This window comes from Chiloscyllium plagiosum, chromosome 10 (assembly GCF_004010195.1).
Source record: "Chiloscyllium plagiosum isolate BGI_BamShark_2017 chromosome 10, ASM401019v2, whole genome shotgun sequence".
NCBI classification, from domain to species: Eukaryota; Metazoa; Chordata; class Chondrichthyes; order Orectolobiformes; family Hemiscylliidae; genus Chiloscyllium; species Chiloscyllium plagiosum.
Genome location: NC_057719.1, coordinates 5,018,290 through 5,043,788, shown reverse-complemented (window position 1 = coordinate 5,043,788; position 25,499 = coordinate 5,018,290). Strand labels below are relative to the sequence as shown.

The 25,499-nt window shown below is 45.0% G+C and overlaps 1 protein-coding gene across 1 annotated transcript in view; it reads right to left on the bottom strand.

Moving 5' to 3' along the window:
• LOC122553347 (protein Daple-like) overlaps positions 1–25,499 on the bottom strand; it is a 256,327-nt gene that overhangs the window by 64,675 nt on the left and 166,153 nt on the right. Inside the window, exons 16-19 of the mRNA XM_043696930.1 lie at positions 20,757–20,884; positions 15,116–15,257; positions 10,531–10,719; positions 6,334–6,495 (exon numbers count right to left, since the gene is read on the bottom strand). Of these exons, the coding sequence (XP_043552865.1) occupies positions 6,334–6,495; positions 10,531–10,719; positions 15,116–15,257; positions 20,757–20,884 (621 nt within the window). The remainder of the gene's footprint in view (positions 1–6,333; positions 6,496–10,530; positions 10,720–15,115; positions 15,258–20,756; positions 20,885–25,499) is intronic.

Sequence of the window (25,499 nt, the reverse complement as noted above, 5' to 3'; positions counted from 1 at the left end):
TCCTTGGATGCTGCCTGACCTGCTGCGCTTTTCCAGTAACACATTTTCAGCTCTGATCTCCAGTCCTCACTTTCTCCCTAAAACAAAATAACCTAACCTACGCACCCCTCAATTCACTGCTGTCCATATGCATGTCCAGCAGTCGCTTAAATATCTCTAATGACTCTGCCTCTCCCACCACTGCTGCTGGCAATGCATTCCATGCGCTCACAACTCTGTGTAAAGAACCTTCCTCTACACCTTCCTCTGAACAAAGAAAATTTACAGCCCAGGAACAGGACCTTCGGCCCTCCAAGCCTGAGCCGATACAAATCAACTGTCTAAACCTGTTGGTCAATTCCTAAGCGTTTGTATCCCTCTGCTCCCCACCTACTCATGCATCTATCCAGACGCATCTTAAATGAATCTACCGTGCCTGCCTCTACCACCTCTGCTGGCAACGCGTTCCAAACGCCCACCACCCTCTGTGTGAAGTACTTGCCGCGTGTATCCCCCTTAAACTTTCCACCTCTCAACTTGAAAGTGTGACCTCTCGTTATTGAATCCTTCACCCTGGGAAAAAGCTGGTCTCTATTCACCCTTTCTATACCCTTCATGATTTTGTAAACCTCCCCCCTCAATCTCCTTTTTTCTAGTGAAAATAAATCTGACCTACTCAACCTCTCTTCATAGCGAGTACCTTCCATACCAGGTAACATCCTCATTACCAAAAGAATGTGGACACTTTGGAGGCTGCAGAGACGGTTATGTGGTGACCAGAACTGTACACAATATTCTAAATGCGGCCGAACCAATGTCTTGTACAAATTTAACATGATTTACCAGCTCTTATACTCAATACCCCGTCCAATGAAGGCAAGCATACTATATGCCTTCTTGACCACTCTATCCACCTGTGCAGCAACCTTCAGGGTACAATGGGCCTGCACTCTCAGATCTCTCTGCCCATCAACTTTTCCCAAGGCTCTTTCATTCATTGTATAATTCGCTCTGGAATTAGACTTGCCTAAATGCATCACCTCACATTTGTCTGGATTGAAAGCCATCCAACTCTCCAGTCTATCTAGATCCTCCTGTATTCTCTAACAGTCCCTTATGCTTTCTGCTACTCCACCAATCTTTGTGTCATCTGTAAACTTGCTGATCATACCAACAGTGCCCTCTTCTAGATCATTTATGTATATCACAAACAACAGTGGCCCCAATACTGACCCCTGTGGAACACCACTGGTCACCTCTCTCCACTTCGAGAAAACTCCCTTCAACTACTACTCTGTCCCCTGTTGCTCAACCAGTTCTTTATCCACCTGCTAGAACACCCTGCACACCATGTGACTTTGCTTTCTCCATTAGTCTACAATGGGGAACCTTATCTAAAGTCCATGTATATGACATCAACAGCCCTTCGTTCATCTAACAACTTGGTCACTTCCTCGAAAAACTCTATCAAGTTGGTAAGGCACGATCTACCCCGCACAAAACCATGTTGCCTATCACTGATAAGCTCATTCCTTTCCAAATATAAATAGACGCTATCCCTCAGTACCCTCTCCAGCAACTTCCCCATCACCGACGTCAGGCTCACTGGTCCGTAGTTATCCGGAATATCCCTACTACCCTTCTTGTACAGGGGGACAACATAAGCTATCCCCTCCAGTCCTCTGGCACCTCACCTGTATTTAAGGATGCCACAAAGATATCTGTCAGGGCCCCAGCTATTTTCTCTCTCCCCTCCCTCAGCAACCTGGGATAGATCAGTGGGCGGTACGGTGGCACAGTGGTTAGCACTGCTGCCTCACAGTGCCAGAGACCTGGGTTCAATTCCCGACTCAGGCGACTGACTGTGTGGAGTTTGCACATTCTCCCCGTGTCTGCGTGGGTTTCCTCCGGGTGCTCCGGTTTCCTCCCACAGTCCAAAGATGTGCGGGTCAGGTGAATTGGCCATGCTAAATTGCCCGTAGTGTTAGGTTAAAGGGGTAAATGTAGGGGATGGGTGGGTTGCGCTTCGGCAGGTCGGTGTGGACTTGTTGGGCCGAAGGGCCTGTTTCCACACTGTAAGTAATCTAATCTAATCCCAACCGGTCTTGGGGATTTGTCCACCTTAATAACCTCTAGCCTACCCAACACATCTTCCCGACTTTTGCCACCGTGATTCAGAGTAATCAAACTTCTATCTAATCTCAAGATTCATCATATTCCTCTCCTCAGTGAACACTGATGCAAAATAATCATTCAGAATTCTCTCAGGTTCGGCACACAGCCTTCCTTCATTATCTTTTAGTGGACCAATCCTTTCTCTAGTTACCCGCTTGCTTCTTACCTAAGAATAAAATGCTTTGGGATTTTCCTTAATTCTGCTTGCTAAAGCTATTTCATGACCCCTTTTAGCCCGCTTTATTCCTTAGAACATAGAACAGTACAGCACAGAACAGGCCCTTCAGCCCACGATGTTGTGCCGACCACTGATCCTCATGTATGCACTCTCAGATTTCTGTGACCATATACATGTCCAGCAGTCTCTTAAATGTCCCCAATGACCCTGCTTCCACAACTGCTGCTGGCAACGCATTCCATGCTCTCACAAATCTCTGTGTAAAGAACCCGCCTCTAACATCCCCTCTATACTTTCCTCCAACCAGCTTAAAACTATGACCCCTCGTGTTAGCCATTTCTGTCCTTGTTTAAGACTTATCCTACTCTTCCGATATTCCTCCAGGGCCCATTCTGTTCTTAGCTGCCTAGACCTTATGTTCACTTCCCTTTTCCTTTTGGCTCGTCGTACAAATTCTCCTGTCATCAACAGTTCACGAATCTTGCCCTTCCTATCCTTTAGTCTTCAACGGGACATGCCTATCCTGCACAATCTTTAACCTATCTTTGAAAGCCTCCCACATCTCAAACGTGGACTTCCCTTCAAATAGTTGTGACCAATCCACATTTCCCTACTCCTGCCTAATTTTGATATAATTGGCCTTGGCCCAGTTTAGTACTCTTCCCTTAGGACCACTCTCTTCTTTATCTACAAGTATTCTAAAACTTACAGAATTGTGGTCAATGTTCCCAAAGAAATCCCCCACCGCAACTTCTACCAATTGTCCTGGCTCGTTCCCCAGAACCAGGTCCAATATGGCCCCTACAGTGTAACTGCACCCTTCTTATTTCTCAGCTCCACCCATAATGCCTCACTACCCAAGACCTCCATAGTGTCCTCCTTTAGCACAGCCAAGATATCGTCCCTGACCAGCAATGCAACTCCACCCCCTCTTTCACTCCACACTTTAAAACTATAATGCCTCGTGGCAGTCAATCCTGCCCTGAGGAAGAGTCTCTGGCTATCGACTTTATCCATGCCTCTCATGACCTTGTACACCTCGATCAGGTCACCTCCCTTCGTCCTTCTCTCCAGAGAGTAAAGTCAATCTCTCCTCATAAGACAAGCCCTCCAGATCAGGCAGCATCCTGATAAACATCCTTTGCACCCTCTCCAAATTCCATTTACCATTTCTCTGCCCAAGTCTTCAGCCTATCTATATCTTGCTGTATCCTCTGGCAATCCTCCCCTCAGCCTTTGTGTCATCCACAAACTTGCTCATCAGATCACTTACATTCTCTTCCAAACCATTTATATATATTCCAATCAACTGGGATCTAAGCACTGATTCCTGCAGAACACTACTGGTTACAGCTCTCCAGTCAGAAAAACACTTTTCCACTGATACTCTGTCTTCTATGACCAAACAAGTTCTGTATCCATTTTACCAGCTCACTGCAGGTCCCATGTGACTTTACTATCTGTATCAGCCTGTCGAGGCAGGCCTTGTCAAAGGCCTTGCTAAAGTCCATGTAGACAATATCCACTGTTCTAGACAACATCCAACGCCCTGCCCTCTTCAAATCATCTTCGTCACTCCCTCAAAAACCTCCATGTTTATCAGACATGACTTTCTCTGCACAAAGCAGTGCTGCTTATCGCAATTAAGTCGATATATTTCCAAATGTGAATCTTCTCCAATAATTTCTTTCATCACTGATGGAAGGCTGTAATTTCCCAGAATATCCCTGTTGCCCTTCTTAAACAAAGGAACAACATATTCTCCTGAGCTTGGAGTCCTTGCCTGTAATTGAAGAGGATGCAGAGATTTCCTCCTACATCCCAGCAATTTTCTCCCTCAGCATTCTGAGCTGGATCCCTTCAGGCCCTGGGGACCTGTCTACCTTAATGCCATTCAAAACACCCAACATCTCCTCAGTTTTTATGCATCAAATATATTGCTTGCCAGTTTTTTTTTTAATATTCAGAGGACAAAGTAAATTAGAATCTGGGCACTTAACAGATTTCAGCTTTATCAATTTACTCAACGCTACTCTTGATTATAATATTACTAAGTTCCATCCTCACTTCCATTTCTTATATATAGCTGTGCCTGGCTTGTTACTCATGCCCAGGATAGTAGGACCCCAATGCAGAGTACCCGTTCAATTCATCTGCCAGCTCCACATTTTCCCAGACTCACTTTCCATTGGACCACTCATTTTGTTCACGTTTCTTTAAAAAAATATATGTTTATAGAAACACTCACTAGCTTTTTGAAAATATTATTCTGGTTAGCTTTCTCAACTACTCTAACTTTTCCCTCATTATTAAACCTGGTCATTCTTTTCTGCTTTTAGTATACTGTCCAATTTTTTTTTGACTTGCTACATGTCTTTGTATAATTATATGCTTTTTCTTTAAGTTAGATACTACCTTCCCCTCCTAGTTAACAAAACAAAGAACAATAGAATTTTACATTAGAGTAGGAGGCTCCCCATTAAAGCAGAGCTGGCTGAAATGAATGGATAAATTAGGTGAAAGGTTAGGCCGAGATGTCTTTCCATCATGTCTTTACAGGCTCCCAAAAGAGCTACCCAGATGGTCCCATTCTCTGGCCTATTTCCGTGACTCTCTAACTTCATCACTTTCAAACACATATCCAGCTGTCTTTTGAAACCCCCTATAGAATCCACCTCCCCCACTCTCCCAGGCGGCACATTCCAAATCCTAACAACTCTGAGTAAAGAAGTTTCTTCTGGCTCTCTTGCTGAAATTGTGACCCCTAGTTACTGATATAGCAACTAGTGGAAACAGAATACCCTTCTTTACCCTGTCAAAATTGTTCAGAATTTCAAGCACTTCCATAACGTCACTTCTTAATCTTCTCTGCTCCAAGGAGAACAAACCCAATCTCTCTAACTGTATCCAAAATGCCTCATTCCTGGTATCATTCCGGCAAATTTCCTTTGATCTCTCTCCAGGGTTTTAAATTTCTCATCAGATTCTATCATTACTGTTCTGTATGTCAAGTCCCCCTCTAAGTGCACTTTGTACAAAACAATGGTTATATATTCTCCACTAATTCCATTTATTAATATTTGGTTTTTAATGTACTCTCTGGAGGAATAATCATGCCTTTCTCCAGCAAAAGATTTGCACGAGCTCCTGTATTCCTCAAAATAGTGATGGGATTAGCTGTATCATTTGAGGAATAAAAGGTGATTTTTCATAAAGACAGAGGAACATAGAAAATAGCAGCAGGTGTAGGCCATTCAGCCTTTCAAATTCTATCCATCCTTCACTATGATCATGGCCAATCATCCAATTCAGTCCCCTGTTCCTACTTTCTCCTCCTACCCTTTGATCCCTTTAGCCATAAACACTAATTCATTCTTGAAATAATCTTGACAAAAGTCCTTTACATCTCTCAGTTACCTTATTCACCTCTCCTGTGCTCACAGCAACGTCTACCTTCGGTCCCATAGTTGGAGTCAAACCTACAATTTAATCCGATAGGTTTTCATTTTGGGTTCCCTTTCCAGAAATGGTATCTTTCAAACTCATATGAACTCCAGTGAACCCTATGGTTTATCCATGCAACATTTCGTATTCCGAATGAGGAATCTCTTTTCTGTGAATCCATGGACTTTTTTTTAAATATAGTGGGCTATTGAAGCTGGGTCATTAAGTATGTTCAAGACAGAGATAGCCAGATTTTTAATCAGTAAGGGAATTGAGTGTTATAGGAAGGAGACAAAAATGTGGAGCATTATCAGATCACTCACGACCTCACTGACTTTGGAGCAGATTCAATGGGCTGAATTACCTACTTTTGCTCCTATGTATTACAGTCTTATAATTACCCCAATTTAAGTTTAAAAAGATGGTCTCAGACTCACTCCTCTCTCCCTCAACCTGAATGTACAACATTATGATCACTGCTACCTAGGAGTCCCATCACTATGAGATCATTCGTTAATCCTATCTCGCTGCACAATACCAGGGAAGGGAGTACTGACCTGTAGCTTGGCGTTCTGTATCTGCAGTGTGGTACTATGTTCCTGCAGGGAGGCTGTCTGTCGCTGCAGTGCCACTAGCTGAGAGTTGACTGCGTTGTTCTGTGCTTCAAGCTGCCTGAGCTGGTCCTTCAGCAGCTCTTTCTCTGCCTGCAATGCAGCGTTCTGCCAATACAACCAGCAGCAAATCACAACTGGCTCCAGTTGCCGGAGCAAAAAAAACGAACAGTCAATTCATTTAAATTGTCGAAGTGAAACAAAGAGATAGAGTCATGGAATCATACAGCACAGAAACCAATCTATCGGTCCAACCAGTCCATGCTGAACACAATCCCAAACTAAACTAGTCCCACCTGCCCGTTTTTTGCCCATATCCCTCCGAATATTTTCCTATTCATGTACTTATCCAGATGGGTTTTAAACATTGTAACTATACCCACATCCACCACTTCCTCAAGAAGTTGATTCCACATGCAAACCATCCTCGGTGTAAAAATAAATTGTCTGTCACAAAATTTTAAACCAACTGGTCAACAGGCCCAAACAGAACAAAATATTTATTTCAATGTCCCAGAAACATCATAAATCAGGCTTTTGGTAACTCTTCAAAGAATATCCTTGGTTTAAAAAACAATCAAAAGAATGAAATACAGAGTCGTCTTAGGGTTACGGAGAGTGGGGAGGAAGACAAAACCGCAAATCAAATTCAAAACCCAACCCAGTTTGAATAGCATTGTATCTCTATCATGCTTTTCACAGCTCTGGGAAATCCTAAAGTATTGGCAGTCTTTTTGAAGTCGAGCTCCCCCATAGGAAAGGTCATAGCCAATTTACACACAGCAAGCTCTCACATACAAGAATGAGAAAGATAGAATCCCTACAGTGTAGAAGCAGGCCATTCAGCACTGATCTTCCAAACAGCATGCCACCCAGACCAACCCTTCCCTCTGTAACCCCGCATTTCCCATGGCTAACCCACCGAGCCTGCACATCCCTGAACACAATGGACAACGGAGCATGGCCAATCCACCCTGTGTGGGAGGAAACCAGAGCACCCGGGAAACCCACGCAGACCCAGGGAGAATGTGCAAACTCCACACAGTTACTAGAGGCTGGAATCGAACCTAGGTGCCTGGCACTGTGAGGCAGCAGTGCTAACCACTGAGCCACTGTGCTGCCCCTAGAATATGACCAGGTGATGTGCTTTTTGTTTTACTGTTGTGGATTGAGGGATAAACAGTAAGCAGGACACTGGGAAGGGCCTCGCTGCTATTCTTCATGGCCATGGGACCATTTGCTTCCTCAACCGTGTGTTAGCTGTGTCTCAGACGGCAGCATTGTCACTTAAGTCACAAGGTCATAGGGAGAGGCTGAACAGGCTGGGCTGTTTTCCCGGGAGCGTCGGAGGCTGAGGGGTGACCTTATAGAGGTTTACAAAATTATGAGGGGCATGGATAGGATAAATAGACAAAGTCTTTTCCCTGGGATTGGGGAGTCCAGAACTAGAGGGCATAGGTTTAGGGTGAGAGGGGAAAGATATAAAAGAGACCTAAGGGGCAATTTTTTCACGCAGAGGGTGGTACGTGTATGGAATGAGCTGCCAGAGGATGTGATGGAGGCTGGTACAATTGCAACATTTAAGAGGCATTTGGATGGGTATATGAGTAGGAAGGGTTTGGAGGGATATGGGCCGGGTGCTGGCAGGTGGGACTAGATTGGGTTGGGATATCTGGTCGGCATGGACGGGTTGGACCGAAGGGTCTGTTTCCATGCTGTACATCTCTATGACCTGCAGTTGGACACAAGAAAGGCCCAAATGGTAAACCAGAATCTCTGTCCTTTCAGGTGAACGCAAATAATTCTAGGAAAAAGGAGCTATTTTCACCCATCCTGTGGCTAATATTTACCTTTTAATCAAAATCACTTAACAAATTAACATTAAAAAGCAACCTCTAACAAACAGATAATGTTATTAAAGATAAGCAAGTGGAGGATATCAACTAATTAAATACCTTGAGGTTAGATAGGGCTCTTTGGTGTAGTGGTAATGTCCATACCTCTGAACCAGGAAGCCTAGGTTCAAGTCCCATCTGCTCCTGAGGTGTGTCTAAACATTTCCTAGTCAATCCATTCAGAGATGTTTTGAGTACATATAAAGAGGGTCTGCCCTTCACAATTGAGCATTTGGCACATGGAGGGTTTAGGCAGGGCAGTGCTGTGCAATAGAAGCTTAAAGTGATTCATGGACTCAGCAACCTCAAAGAGTTCAAATTCATTGTTCACTGGAATCAGATATGGTTCGGGGCTTCTTATCCACCTTTGTTTGCTCTTCAACCCAAAACCCCTGATTTGTTACCACTTGGTGTGGTCTGACTGGATAACAGCTCGTGGGTCTGCTCCTGGACCTGGCCAAGGTGACAATAAATAGGTCTACACAGGGGGCTGATGAAGACCATCATTAGACCTGACCACCCCTTCTCCAGTGATTACAACATACAGCCAGTGGGTTCCCTGGAGATGGTGCTGCATGGTCCCTGATCTCCAGCCTCTACCACCACCACATCGTAGTTTAGTAACAGTCCTTTCAACACTGTTTTTTGTTACAGAGCCCTGTTAAGGGGCTGTCACCTGTGAATTTGTTCACTTGTTTCTTAGCTCCTTATGGGTTTTTGAAAAAATATAAAGAGGGACAGCTCACTGATTTTTTTAAAAGCTGTGACACTAGGGAAATATGTTTCCTCACACACAGTTTTCTCCTTCGGAGAATTGTGAGGAGGGGTCGGGAGGATTCCCGGGTTGGTTGAGTGTATTGAACTGTGGTATGAACACTCCTTATGCGAGTTAGTGGGTGGGAGGCAGATGTAGGTGACCCTGTAATTCTGTAAAAATAAATTTTAAAAATTAAGAAAGGGACATGAGCTTCATTTCATACTTTATCATCAGGTCTGGAACCGATTTAATCTTATCTGTGTGAAAATTAGCTGCACATTTCCTATGTTACAACAGTGACTATACGGAGAAAGTACTCAGGACTATAAAATACTTCAAAAGGCCCAGTGGTTGTAAAAGGCATTGTACAATTCCAGCTCTCTCTTTTAAGGGGATCGATTTCTCCTCTGTTCTACATTGTCTCCCCACAGCAGCGTTAAACATCAAATGCAGCCCCTATTGGAGAGGTGACTGCCGGGTGGTAATATTGCTGTACTGTTAATCCAGAGACAAAAACAGATTTGCTGGAAAAGCTCAGCAGGTCTGACAGCATCTGTGGAGAGAAAGGTATAAGAGAGACCCAAGGGGCAACTTTTTCATGCAGAGGGTGGTACATGTATGGAATGAGCTGCCAGAGGAAGTGGTGGAGGATGGTACAATTGCAACATTTAAGAGGCATCTGGATGGGTATGCGAATAGGAAGGGTTTGGAGGGATATGGGCCGGGTGCTGGCAGGTGGGACTAGATTGGGTTGGGATATCTGGTCGGCATGGACGGGTTGGACCGAAGGGTCTGTCTCCATGCTGTACATCTCTAGGACTCTAAATCAATCAGAGTTTATGTTTCGGGTGGAGTGACACTTCCTCAGTTCTGATTAACTCTGATGTCTCTCTCCACAGATGCTGCCAGATCTGCTGCGCTTTTCCAGCAATTTCTGTTTTTGTCTTTGGATTAACAGTCCAGCAATATTACCACTCGGCAGTCACCTCCCGGCTGTCTCTGGATTAACAAATAAAAACCAAACAAACTGCAGATGCTGTAAATCAGAGACAAAATATTTCTCTCTCCACAGATGCTGCCAGATCTGTCGAGCTTTTCCAGAAATTTCTATTTTTGTCTCTGATTTACAGAATCTGCAGTTGTTTTGGTTTCTACTTGTTAATCCCCTTGTTAATCCGGACTCAGTTTAACTAAGTCCCAGGTAAAGTTTTGAGGACCCAGGTTCAAATCCTGCCAGGACAGATAACAGCAATAAGAAGAAAGTCTGGAATAAAGAATTTAATGCTGGCCATGAATCCATTTTCAATTTCTGGAAGAACCCAATTGGATCTCTGATGGTCCTTTAGGGAAGGAAACTGCCATCCATACCTAGTCTGGCCTACACGAGAGTCCAGACCTCCAGACCCACACCAATGTGCTTGATTCTTAACTGCCCTCTGGCCTAGCCAGTGACACGCACATCCGGTGAATGAATTTTAAATAAACACTCACGTTCCTCTCCACCTCAATAATGTTGTCCTTTACTTTCAGCAGCTCCAAGGTGGTCTCCCTGTTCTCCTTCTCCCACTTCTCTTTCTCCGTGAATTCTGGGTGGGGGCTCTGTGGACACTTCGGGACAGAGTTATTGGCCAGTCCTTCCTCATCCTGACGTTGCAGTAGTGCTTCGAAATTCCACTTCACCTGGAAAGGAAGGGAAGGGTGTTAATTGTATCTGGGAGGGCCGTCCGGTGTTAGAGTGGTCAGTGCTACAGCCACAGTAACAGCCAAAGCGAAGCCGCCCGAGACTCGGCATGGAACACAACTGGGAGGCTCAGACTTAGTGATCGAGTTGTTACTTCTGTTGGGAATAATTTCCTTGGCCCATGGTGTTCCAGGATGAAGCACTTTCTATTCTTTTAAACCACCCAAAATTAGGTTAGACAGCAGCTGATGGGCACTGCAAGAAAAATACAAACTAACAATTAACCCCCTTACAAACGGTGATTGGAAATTTATCAAATCAAATTAACATTAGCTTGTTTGAAGACACACTTGCTGTGCCAATGTTCTCAAAAGGTCTCTATTGTGTTGGTGCACGCTCCCTCTCATTGGACACCTTGAGCGTGGAGGTGACTGTAATAAAGGGGCAGGCAGGCAGACAAATGAGCCCCTCCCTAGGCCTCTGCCCAGCCTGTTATTGGCCACTTTGGCCAGGTCTGGGTGCAGGCCGACGAGGAGTCTCTCCGACCTGCCCATTCCTCTCCACACGGGGTGCAACCAGAAATTTACGAGCATCCCCTCCATGAACACTGAAGAGGAGCTGCAATCAGAAAGATTCAAAGTAAATATGGAATATCACTCCCCCACCCAGGGGCACCAAAGCTCAGTGTGACAAAGCACCGACTGTTACATGGAACTGCGACATTCAGCACTCATTGGCCCCACCCCCCCACATCCCTAATGGGAAAGGGCTGAGTGTGTTTGGAACTCCTTGCCACAGACAGCTGTGGGGCAGAGACCTTGTTTCTTGATCAGTTGGGAAATTGAGGATTACGAGGAGAGAGGAGGAAAATGGAATGTGAGCAATATCTGATCAGTCAGGATCCCATTGAATGGGTCGAGGGGCCGAATGGCCTATCTTGTTCTTGAAACTTATGACCTTAAAACCAAGGATTGCGGTAAAGAGTACTGCACTTTTTCAAAAGGTGTGTGTACACAAAGGTAGGTTTGGCCAGCACCAAGTAACTGATTGACAACTGGACACCATTCTCCAGACCAATGATAAAGACTGCCTGCTTGCCAACAACTGTGTGATTGGCTGCCAGGCAGCTGAACAGCTTGAGAGTGTGAATGATTAGACAGAAGCCATTGGACTTCCAGAAGGAAGATGCTGAGCTTCACTGTGCAGTAAATCACCTCAACCCTGAAGACAGTCAGTTTATTTTCACCCAGCGGTTGCTGTAAACTGTAGCTTTTAACCAATAAGAGAGATTTTATAAATTGTGAACCAGTCACTCTGTGCCTCCTGCAAGCAAGTGGAAGTAATGGGCTGGAGTGGTTATGGGAGTAGGCAGGAAATTGGAAGTGACGCTGAGGTGAGATTATCTATTGGTGTACTGAATGGTGGAGCAGGCTCAAGGGACTGAATGGGCAACTCCTGCTCCTAGTTCTTAGTATCTGTAGAAGATTCTTCAGAAAGGATTTACTCACATTTGGAAAACTGGACTCATTAATTATAGGCAGCTTGGCTTTGTGAAGGGAAGGTCCTGTCTCACAAACTTGATTTGAGTTTGTTCAGGAAGTGACAAAGAGGAGAGCAGGCCAGTGGATGTTGTCTGTAAGGACTTTAACAAGGCCTTTGACAAGGTTCCTCATGGCAGGCTGATACAGAAGATGAAGCCATGTGGGATCTGCAGTGAGCTGGTTAGATAGATACAGAGCTGATTTAGTCATAGAAGACAGAGCAACAGTGGAAGGAGGTTTTTCTGACTGGAGAACAGTGCTCTGCAGGGATCAGTGCTGGGAACCTTGTTCTATTAAATATATACAAATGATTTGATGGAGAACGTAAGACAGCCTAATTAGTAAGTTTGCAGATGACACAAAGGTTGAGGAGCTGTGGATAATGAGGAGGATTGCCAGAGGATACAGCAGGATATAGATAGGCTGGAGATTTAGGTGGAGAAATGGCAGATGGAATTTAATCTGGACAAATGTGCGGTGATGCATTTTTGGAAAATCTAATAGAGGGGGGAAGTATACACTAAATGACAGAATCCTTAGAAGTATCACTGTACAGAGGGGTATACAGGTCCACAGTTCCCTGAAAATGGCAACACAAGTAGATAAGAGCATGTCAGACCAATAGCATGCTTGCCCTCATTGATTGGGGCATAGAGTATAAAAATTGGCAACTCATGAGGCAGTTGGTTTGGCTGCGTTTGGAATATTGCGTCCAGTTCTGGTTGCCACTCTTTGGAGAGGGTCCAGAAATGGTTTACCAGGTTGTTGCCTGTTTGGAAGGTATTAGCTTCAAGGAGAGATTGAACAAACTTGGACTGTTTTCAGGTGAACATCGAAGGCTGAGGAGCAATCTGGTAGAAATTTACAAAACCATGAGCCTGGATAGAATGAATAGTCAAGAGTCTTTTTCCCAGGATACAAATATCAATTACTTGGGAACATAGGTTTAAGGTAAAAGGGGGTATGTTTAATGTGGATATGAAAGGTAGGCTTTTTTTTTTTAAAAAACACAGATGGTGGTAAGTGCCAGGAATACGTTACCAGAGGAGGTGGAGGAGATTGTAACAACAGCAACATCGAAGAGGCATTTCGGCAGAAATACACGAACAGACAGGGAATAGAGGGAGTGGACCTCAGAGGGAAAAAGGTTTTAGGTTAGAAAAGCATCATGGGTCAACAAAGGGGATGTTTATGTGCTGTACTGTTCTTTGTTCAGTTTTGAAGACTGAAGAGCAGCAAGCCAAAAGGACCATCTCTGTGAACCCTATGAGTAGGGGCCATCACACTGCCTTCCCAGTCTTTTCCCCCACCCAGAAAACATAGAGAGAGAGAGACGAGAGAGACACAGATGTGTGTGGATGCAGATGTGTGTGCACGCATGTATGTGTCAATGGGGTTTCATACAGGCTTTTAGAGTTTTAATTAGTGGAGTTATGTGCCAATGGTTCATAATTGTTTACCTGTAGCCAGAAACTATTTATTTGTAATGAATTGTGTTCTTAAATACAGAAACCTGCAGATCTTTCCTGTGTTCCATTCAATGTTAGTCACTCCCCAACAGCACTGGGGTGTTCTGGGACTGCACAATTCAAGGCAGAGCAATATCAACCTCCATGTCCCACAAAATAAAAAGAAAATCAAATTTTCTTGATCCGAGCTCATTATTTCTAGATTTCAGGAAAAAACAATTGCAACTTCTCAATCTGTGATTTGAGCTAATTTCCAATATCATAACCACCTCACTGGTATTCAATGTTCCGCTCAGCTTGGAATGCAGATCACAGATTTGGCATTACCCACCAATCAAGGGTAGACGTGTCACACTTGTGCAGGTGGGGGGGGGGGGAAGCTCTTCGGCGATACACTGCTGATACAAAGATGCGCAGGAACTGAGAGACGATAAAGGCTAGAAGAGAATCAAATTATTATAGTGCAGAAGGGGGCCATTCAGCCTACTGTGTCTTTACTAGCTCTTCCAAAGAACAATGCACTTAGTCCCATTTCCCGAGCTGCTGCCCTGAGCCCTGTGCATTGTTCCTGTTTAGATAATGATCTCATTCCCTTCTCCACATTTCAGACCCAAACCACTCGCTGCAAGAGAAAGATTCTCCTCCAGTCTCCATCTTCAATGACCTTAAATCTAGTCCCTCTCATTACTGAAGCCACCATCAATGGGAACAGTTTCTCTCTATCTACTCTGTTCAGACCCCTCATCATATTGAACACCTCTATCAAATCTCATGTAAACCTTAATTTTCTGGGGAACTTCTCCAGTTTATTTACAGCACTCTCCACTTTTAATGGTTTACACAGGTCTCTACTCCTGCAAACCCTTTAGCGTTGTGCCCTTTTCTGCTGACCGAAGTGCATTACCTCACACCTGCTACCTGTCTGCACATTCCCCTAACTATGTGCCAAGTTGAGAGTAACTCTTAGCTGTGGAGAATTTTAAGAAGAAGTAGTCAGCTGTTCCTGCTCAGCCTGTTACCCTCATTCATGCCCAGTCTCAAACAATTCACATTATTACGTCCCAGGTATTACTGAAAAGATAACCCAGCCAATCCACATTTCAATGAATCAATGCTAACCCTTCCCACTGTCTGCTAAAGGAGCCATTGTACAATGAGATCACTGACCTTCACAGCACTTCCACTGGCTGTGCCCCCCTCCCAGTGCGGTCACTGGCCCTTCCCTCCCAGTGCGACCACTTGGCCCTTCCCTCCCAGTGCGACCACTTGGCCCTTCCTTCCCAGTGCGACCACTTGGCCCTTCCCTCCCAGTGCGACCACTGGGCCCTTCCTTCCCAGTGCGACCACTGGCTGTTTAATCAGTGGTTAATCACTGGTTGATTTACCGTGCTCAGTTCCGTGCGTAGTTGCTGGTTCAGGTTGCTAGACTCCACCAGTCTCGATTCGAGTGCCTGAATCTTCTCCTCTTTAATCTCTAGTGTTTTCTTCAGTGTTGATTCTATCTTGGTCTCCAAGATTTTGTACTTGCTGAAAGAAAAAGAGGAACAAGGGTTGCTTTCTTTTGTGATTTGAAGCCCAGTGATGTTTGGGTGAAGTTTACAATCATACCAAGTTGGAGAGGCGGGAGCTCCTATGATTTTATAGAGCCCAGCCTCCCCATTCCTCCAGTTCCTCTCTCCCCACACTCGCGCACAGCCACTTCCCAACTGGGGAAAAACCTGACAAACCTCTGAGAAAGAGCTGATGGCGATGGGGACCAACATAGAGTTAGAGACTGTCAGGGGAAGACCGGAAAAATTCTTTCAAGCTTTTGAGACTTACGCTGACTGGGGAATGGGCGACAGTATTCCACAGAGCTGATCACATTAAATGTTAGGACCCCAGAGTGTCAGCTGTTGCGGGGGGGGAAATTTATAGAGAAAACAAAAGCGATTTTGGAGAAAAATCACAAAAACACAAGAGGTCAGCTACCCAAAGGCAGCGGAGAAATCCAAGTTTGACCTTGACCGAGCTGAATTGATAACACCATCTTCCCACTTATCCTCACCCCCACCTGCCCTTACCTTTCCAGAATTAATTTCACTCTATGTTAAAAGTATTGCAGGCTCTGTTTCCACCACTTTTTCAGGAAAGCAGACAAATTTACCCCTCATTTCCATCTTAAATGGGCGACCCCTTATTTTTAAACAGTGACCCCTCGTTCTAGGTTCCCCCAAAAGTGGAAACATCATTCCCACGCCCATCTTGTCGAGACACCTCAAGAGTTTGTTTGTTTTAATCAAATCACATCTTACCATCCTGAACTAGCCTGACTACCTTTCCACATAAAACAACCCACCTAATCCAGGAATTAGTCAAGTATTGCTTCTCTGAATTTCCTGCAATGTATTCACATCCTTCCTTACATAAGAAGTGACCGATTCTTATTTTAGATATTTTAGATGTGGTCTCACTAGTGCCCCACATAACTGAAGCATAACCTTCATAACCCTTGCATTTAATTCCTCTCCTACTTTGCTCAGCTCTCTTTGGGAATTAGCAAGTATTTTGCAAAAAACATATTGCTTGCAGAAAAACGTACACCATCTACATTCGAAATTGCTGCAACTCTCTCCTGTTTTCACAGGCTCTGTGTTTACGATTAAATAGTTGGGGCCGGACATACATGAACAACATTTACGCCAATCACTCCTGTGGTATCCCACAGCCTTATTCAAACACCTTGAATCTGTGATGATAATAACATCAAAAAACAAACACATAAATACAAATTTAACCAGAGCCACAGGCAGTTAGAACATTAGGGGTGGCACAGTGGCTAGCACTACTGCCTCACAGCACCAGAGACCAGGGTTCAATTCCAGCCTCAAGTCTGCATCGCGTGTAAGTGGTTAAGAAGGCATTTAGCATGCTTGCCTTCATTGCTCAGTGTATAGGAGTTGCGATGTGATGTTGAGGTTGTACATGACATTGCTGATGCCACTTCTAGAGTACGGTGTCCAGTTCTGGTCGCCCTGTTATAGGAAGGAGATTATTAAGCTGGAGACGGTTCAGAAAAGAGTTAGCAGGAGGTTGCTGGAAATGGAGGGTTTGAGTTAAAGGCAGGTGCTGGATAGGCTGGGACTTTTGTCACTGGAGCATAGGATGTTGAGGGGCGACTTGAGAGGTTTTTAAAATCATGAAGGGTATAGATAAGGTGTATGGCATGTGTCTTTTCCCTAGGGTGGGGGATTTCAATATTAAGAATTTAAAAAGGCCATGAGGGCAACTTTTTCGTTTTATACAGTTAGTGTGTGGAATGAACTTCCAGAGGAAGTAGTGGATGTAGATACAGTTACAATGTTTAAAAGACATTTGGATAAGTTCATGAAAAGTAAGGTTTGGAGGGATATGGGTCAAGCACACGCAGATAGGACTAGTTTAGTTTGGGATTAGTTTTGGCATGGACTGAAGGGTCTGTTTCTGTGCTGTACAACTATACTAACCGTGTGGAGTTTGCACATTCTCCCAGTGCCTGCGTGGGATTCCTCAGAGTGCTCTGGTTTCTTCCCATAGTCCAAAGATGTGCCAGTTAGGTGATTGGCTGTGGGAAATACAGGGTTATCAGTATAGGGTGGGGTCTGGGTCTGAGTGGGATGTTCTTCAAAGGGTTGGTGTTAATTTGATGTGCAGAAAGAGGCCATTCAGCCCTGTAGGAATTCACAGCGTGTCTGTACAGCCAAACCAGAACCACAAGTAGTGTGATAAATACAGATGGTTACAGATGCAGATACCCACATGGAAACATGACGTGGTGAGCTGGCTCAAAGAAAGGCAGGTCTGTGTATGATACAAAGACCTGGACACCAAGTTGGAAAAGGAAGCCAAGTTTTAGCATTGATTCAGAGGAACATTACTGACGAGAGAGAAAGGGAATAAACAGGAACAGGGTATGGAGTTAGATGATCAGCCATGATCATACTGAATAGTGAGGCAGGCTTGAAGGTCTGAATGGCCTCCTCCTGCTGATCTTTCTTTGATGTCCCAGAGATGGAAAGGACAGGATCACTTTGGCTTGAGCTAAGGAACACGAAAGGTGCAATTACATGTAAATTTATGTTAAGCTTCAAGAAAAGTTCACTGTTGGCAGAGTCCTTTCAAATATTTGATGCTGTAGAGGCAGAACTTGATCAGTTTGTGACATGGCCACCAGATGGCAGGGTTCGCTACATCTTGGACAACAATCTCAGGCAGACTAACCCATGGGCCCTGTGTCACTGATACCACTTGCTGGGGTAGATGACCTAGGCATGGGGCTGACCCAAATCATGGGCAGCTGGAAAGCAGTTTGTGCTGATATGGACATTCACTTATGGGAAGTGGGCATCGCTGCCTGGCCCAGCATTTATTGATCGTCCCTAGCCGCCCCCTAAAAAAGGTGGGAACTGCCTTCTTGAACCGCTGCAGTCCATATAGACCTAGGTTTACCATTAGGGAGGAAATTCCAGGAATTTGATCCAGTGACAGTGAAGGACTGGCAATATATTTCCAAGTCAGGATGGGTGAGTGGCTCGGAAGGGAACTTGCAGGGGGTGGGGTTCTCACATATCTGCTGACCTTGTCCTTCTAGATGGCGTTGACAGGGTGGACGCTAGGAAATTGTTTCCGTTAGGCGAGGAGACCAGGACCCGTGGACACAGCCTTAGAATTAGAGGGGGTAAATTCAGAACAGAAATGCGGAGACATTTCTTCAGCCAGAGTGTGGTGGGCCTGTGGAATTCATTGCCGCAGAGTGCAGTGGAGGCTGGGACGCTAAACGTCTTCAAGGCAGAAATTGATAAATTCTTGATGTCACAAGGAATTAAGGGCTACGGGGAGAATGCGTGTAAGTGGAGTTGAAATGCCCATCAGCCATGATTGAATGGCGGAGTGGACTCGATGGGCCGAATAGCCTTACTTCCGCTCCTATGTCTTATGGTCTTATGGAAGTGGTTGTAGGTATGGAAGGTGTTGGAGGAGCTATGGGATGACCCTGTGATAAAGGCAAGGGATGGGATGGAGGTAGGTGAGAAGAAGCAGGGAGAGTAGGAGAGTAGTGGGATTAGGGGGGTGGGGTGGTCAGAGTTTGGGAGCTCCCAGCAGACGCTCCCCATTCCCACTGTGTCACCCACTTCCTGGCGCCGTGTCCCTCAATCAGGCTCTGACCGGAGATCGACCTCCTGCTTCATTCTATCTCTAGCCCCAGGTTGGAGCTGCCCCATTGGAGCTCCTCAAGTAGGCTTTCCCACGTTAAGGAGGAGAAAGTGAGGACTGCAGACGCTGGAGATCAGAGCTGAAAAATGTGTTGCTGGAAAAGTGCAGCAGGTCAGGCAGCATCCAAGGAGCAGGAGGATCGACGTTTTGGGCATGAGCCCTTCCTGAAGAAGGGCTCCTTAGATGCTGCCGGACCTGCTGCGCTTTTCCAGCAACACATTTTTCAGCATTTCCCACATTAACTCCTTCCTGCACCGACCCCATCAGGTTAACCAGCCTCTCCAGCCAGGCCACCACCACCACCAGCTGCCGACAAGAAACTCTTGGTTTTATATTCCTCGAAAGCCCTTAACATTTACTCCAGAGAACTGACATGGCCTCTCTCGGTGCTGTACTGACTCCATAGATTCCTTCTGGTTTACATGCAACAGAAACATAGGAAATGGGTGCACAAGTAGGCCATTCAGCCCCTCGAGCCTGTTCCGCCACCCAACCTGCCCACGGCTGACCATCCAAGTCAGCACTCTGCTCTCACTCTCTCCCCATATCCCCACAATCCCTCCAGCCTCAAGAACCACGTCCCATTGCTTCTTGAAAACACTCAGTGCCCTAGCCTGAGCCACCCTGTGTGGTAGAGAATTCCACAGGCTCCCCACTCCCTGGGTGAAGAGATCTCTCCTCCTCTTGGCCATAAATGGTCTACCCCATATCCTCAGACTGTAGCTCCTGGTTCTAGACTCCCGGGTCATCAGCAACAATGTTCCTGTGTTCACCCTGTCTAGTCCTGTTAGAATACTGTGTGCTGACCAGTTCTCTGTCCAGGTCAGTACACTAACCCCTCAGTGCCTTGCACTTTAATTTCACAGGTTAATATCCTGTGTCAGACCTGATCAAAAACCTGAAAGTCCAACTAAACACCACCCAGTGGACATCCCCCTTATCAGTTCAACTAGTCACATTCTCAAACAAACCTCTAGAAATAAATCCTAAAGCTGGTTAGCATTTTTAAAATGTTTTTCTGACCGCAAAGTCTTTTACAATGGTATTTACCTCGGTCTCTAACCTCTTGCCTATTTTCCCCCCATTCAAATTTTGTAAGTTCAAGGGTACAGTCACTGATTCCAGTTTTCCTTAGAGTGTAGCACTTCACCCTAATCAACATCAATGTTCCTTTCTCATTAAATTGACAGTTTGAAAAGTTTCCAATGCTGTCTTATATTAGGTGGCATTCCTGTTCAGTATTTGTTGACAGATACGTTCCAGGTGTAACTTGTGTATGAACAATATTTAATGATGTGTAGTGAAGGGCATTAAATGGGGTTCTCCTCGAGAGTTCTGTGATACAATGGTAGTGTTCCAACCCTGGGGCCAGAAGGACTGGGTTCTAATCACATGGCCACGGAGAAGTGTAATTACACAGCCAGACTGTTGCTTCAAAAAAGAAATGGAGAGGAGTGCACTGACATTGTGGTTGAGTCAGGAAGTATATGCTTGTAATATGTCATGGTGTAAACAACTGTTAGACCAAATAACGATTCAGGGTTGAGTGTGGTGCTGGAAAAGCACAGCCGGTCAGGCAGCATCCGAGGAGCAGGAGAGTCGACGTTTTGGGCTTAATCCCTTCATCAATTAGATTTCTTTTTACGAGACTCGAAACCTAAAGTCGTTTGTTTACGTTTTCATCGACACTTCCCATTAACTACAAACTATTCTATGTGTGGCAGCTAATGGAGGAAAGACTAAATAATGCATCATGGAATCAAACCACTCCAATAGAAAGGGGGGCTCTCGTACTTATCATCACTGTTGTGTTCCTCCTGCAGCAGTCGCTCTTTTGTTAGACCAATTTTCTCCAATTCATAGTTAAGCTTTTCCAATTCATTTGACATCTGTTGGCTCTTCAGTTTCTCATGGACCAGTTCCTGGGGTAGAGATGTACAGATTCGGTCAGTCTGGAGTTAAACAGTTAATTGAGCAATACTGAGCATACTGCTAACCCAGTAACCAGAGGGGTCAAGAGGAAATAAAACAGAGCAGATCTGACCCCTAAGGCAGATGTTCGTTCTGCATTTGGAGTACTACACAGACCTCCAAAAGCCATACTTTAATTCAGATACATGGAGAGGGTGCAGAAAAGACTGATGAGGACAATACCAGAACTCCAAGGTCAGTCCTATCGTAAGGGGCGGGGTCTCTTTTCTCATGAAAAGCAAACTCTGAAGAGTAATTCCTAGCTGAAGGAGGTTGTGAAACTTGAAAGGGTTCAGAAAAGATTTACAAGGATGTTGCCACAGGGTTTTGAGCTACAGGGAGAGGCTGAACAGGCTGGGGCTGTTTTCCCTGGAGCGTATGAAGCTGAAGAGTGAACTTATAGAGATTTACAAAATTATGAGGGGCATGGATGGGATAAATAGACAAAGTCTTTTCTCTGGGGTGAGGGGAGTCCAGAACTAGAGGGCATAGGTTTAGGGTGAGAGGGGAAAGATATAAGAGACCCCTAAGGGGCAACTTTTTCACGCGAGAGTGGTACGTGTATGGAATGAGCTGCCAGAGGAGTGGTGGAGGCTGGTACAATTGCAACATTTAAAAGTCACCTGGATGGGTATATGAATAGGAAGGGTTTGGAGGGATATGGGCCGCGTGCTGGCAGGTGGGACTAGACTGGGTTGGGATATCTGGTTGGCATGGACAGGTTGGACCAAAGGGTCTGTTTCCATGCTGTACATCTATGACTAAATTTATGAAAAGATTTGAAGTTAGCTACACGGACAGTGATTGATTGGCTGTGATCTGGAATGGCAGCGCAGGCTTGATGGGCTGATCAGATTTGATTTGATTTGATTTATTATTGTCACATGATACAGTTAAAAGTTTTGTTTTGCGTGCAGTACAGGCAGATCAGATCATATACAAAGTGCATTAGGGTAACAGAACAGAGTGAGAAATACAATGTTACAGCTATAGAGAAGGTACACAGAGCAAGATCAGTGTTTAAATTTGAAATTTGAGTGGTCCATTCAGAAATCTGATGGCAGCATGGAAGAATCTGTTCTTAAATCTGTCAGTACATGTGTTTAAACTTTTGTATCTTCTGCCGAGGCTGGAAGAGATTATAATCGGGGTGGGAGGAGTCTTTGATGATGTTGGTTGCTTTCCCAAGGCAGTGGGAAGTATAGATGGAGTCAGTGGATGGAAGGTTGGTTTGTGTGATGGACTGGGCTGTTCTTGCTGCTTGTGTATTTCCACTCGTGGGAAAGAACAAAACTAGAGGCTTTAATCAAAATATTCACTGAAAAGAAAAAAATCAAATAGGGAACTGAGAACAAGTTCTCTACCCAGATAATTGTGCAAATGTGGAACTGGTGACCACAGGAAGTGGTTGAGGTGAATAATCAGGAACGAAATCAGGAGATGAAGGGAGTGCGGGGTTATGCTGATGGCTTGATGAGGAAGAATGGTAGGAGGCTAAAGCGTAGCACAGCTGCAGAGTTGCTGCATTCTATTTACTCAGGCACTTGGGTCATAACTTCAAAGTGAAGATGAACTATTGAGAGGCAAGTATAGAAATCAGCATCCCTTTATTATAGATGCTCATAGTCAACATTGCATCGGTTACATAATGATGACAATGATGGAGGATTAAATTCTTAGCACATGGAAAAATCCTAACTTAGCACATTCACTTGGATATAGGACAGGGGTATAGTTTAACAAAGTGCAGGGGAGATTGGAAGGATTGTGTGTATGGTAGATTTAGTTACATGAAGTACATGACCAGATAATGCAATCAACATGGACAACAAACCTCAACACTCCTTTACAGTTCATGTAAAGATATTCTTCACAATTCAACCCAAATCTTCATGGTATTGGCACTAATAACTGTGGAACCCCAGGCTAATGTTCTGGCAACATGGGTTCAAATCCCAAGGAGGAGAAAGTGAGGTCTGCAGATGCTGGAGATCAGAGCTGGAAATGTGTTGCTGGAAAAGCGCAGCAGGTCAGACAGCATCCAGGGAACAGGAGAATCGATGTTTCGGGCATAAGCCCTTCTTCAGTTGAGGATTCCTCAACTGAAGAAGGGCTTATGCCCGAAACGTCGATTCTCCTGTTCCCTGGATGCTGTCTGACCTGCTGCGCTTTTCCAGCAACACATTTCCAGTTCAAATCCCAACTTGAAGTTAAAATTCAATTCAAACAATCTGGTATTGACAGGTGTCCAGTGCTGATTGTCATAAAAAACCCACCCGTTCATGAATCTCCATTAGGGAAGAAAATCTGCTATTCCTACCTGGTCCATCCTACATAAGTCTCCAGATCCATAGCATTGTGGCTGACTTTTAACTGTCCCTCTGGGTAGTTAGGATTGGCCAATAAAAACACACACACACACACACACACACGGAGTCATTTCAACCGAAGAACCAGTATCCCTCCAGTTCTCCTTCCAATCCTCTGGCACTATCCCCTTCTCTGCAGTGTCTTTCAGGCTTGAATGGTTTTGGGAACAGGGTTGGTAAAACAAACAACAGGACTTAAACAATTAATGGTCAGGCCCTGGGTGGTGTCGTAGGACAGAAAGACTTAGGGGTTCAGGTACATAATTCTTTGAAATTTGCATCACATGTCAATAGTGGGTTAAGGAGGCATTTAGCAGGCTTGCCTTCATTGGTCAGACCTTTGAGTATAGGAGTTGGGACGTCATGTTGAGGTTGTACAGGATGTTAGTGAGGCCTCTCCTGGAGCACTGTGTCCAGTTCTCATCGCCCTGTTTTAGGAAGGATATTATTAAGCTGGAGAAGCTTCAGAAGAGATTTACCGGGATGTTGCCGGGAATTGAGGGTTTGAGACTTAAGGAGGAGGTTGGATAGGCTGAGGTCTTTTTTCACTGAAGCATGAGGTTGAGGAGTGATCTATGTAGGTTTTTAAAATCATGAGGGGCTTAGATAAGGTAAATGCAAGGTTTTTTCTCTAGGATGGGGGGAGTTCAAAACTAGGGGCAGAGGAGAAACTAAAGTGAGAGGAGAAAGTTTTAAAAAGGACATGAGAGGCAACCTTTTTTTCCCCCCACAAAGAGTGTGTAGAATGAACTGTCAGAGGAAGTGGTGGATCTGGGTATGGTTACAACAGTTAAAAGATATTTGGATAAGTACATGAATAGGAAAGATTTGGAGGGATATGGGCCAAGTACAGGCAGGTGGGGTGAGTTTAGTTGGGAACATGGTCGGCATGGACTGGTTGGACCAAAGGGTCTGCTTCCGTGATGTATGACTCTGTGACAAGGAACACTTGGAAGTTTGGTCTGGTCAGAGTCAGCTTTAGCTTGAGTCCATCCAACTCTCGCCTTGACCCACAAGCATCTGCCTTCCTTGTCTGGTCAGTGCAGCACACTGTTTGGTTTATTTCTTCTTGCTCCCAGTGACCGAATATGTTCCAACATACGCATTTCTCAAAGTGCCCCGGTCTCGGAATTAGACCGTTATTCCTCTATGCAGTGTACTGTCCAATTCCGCCTCTTTCTTTATCCATACCTGTACTGCATAGTTTGACCAACCTGGATTTTTATCAGGTTTGTACTGTGTCTCCTCAACGCCAAATTCCGCTCACCAACTCACCCACATTTATTACCCTTTAAGAATCTCACCATTTTGTAATTCTGAATATTATAAATGCTAGCACCGAATGTATCATCCTCTGACAGCCAAATTCCCAAATTTCTCCTCAAAAGCTAAAGGACTGAACCTGACAAAGAGATCACGGTTGAATATTCGAACATAACTCTGTAGTGACTGTAAGGTGATCAGCCAGCTGGACCTCATAAGAATTCCCTGAATAGGGCTGTTAACCTGACCCAAACAGGGAGCCCTGGCTGACATAAAAGGGTTGAGTCGTGCCCAGGTGTCTCTCGAGAAGGTGCACACGGTGTCTCCCAACACCCTCGAGCTGTTCAGGGAGAAGTGGGCACCACAGGGAGTGGAATGTTTTACTCCCCCCTCCAACTCCATTTTGATTTAATCCCTGCCCTCTCCCTTCACTGTTTGATCACACAGCATTGCCCTTTGATGAGAAGGGCATTGCTTGTCACCGGCCACTCGAATGTTTCCTTTCTTCCTGGTGGTGGAAAATGAACAAAGATTTATACACCTGTTGTCCTTCACTGTCTCACATCTACGCACACACAACATGGGTGCTGGGGAAAATATAAGCACTAACGCTGTTGGCGAAAGTGTGGGGGAAAGTAAAAAAGGGGAGAGTGTCAGAGAGGCTGTATGACTGTATGAGATAGTTCAAAGTTTGTGAGAAGATTTGTAGCTCGGGTGCTCGTTGTTGTGGTTCTGTTCATCGAGCTGGGAATTGGTGTTGTAGACGTTTCATCCCCTGTCTAGGTGACATCCTCAGTGCTTGGGAGCCTCCTGTGAAGCGCTTCTGTGATCTTTCCTCCACCATTTGTAGTGGTTTGAATCTGCTGCTTCCGGTTGTCAGTTCCAGCTCTCCGTTGCAGTGGTCGGTATATTGGGTCCAGGTCGATGTGCTTAT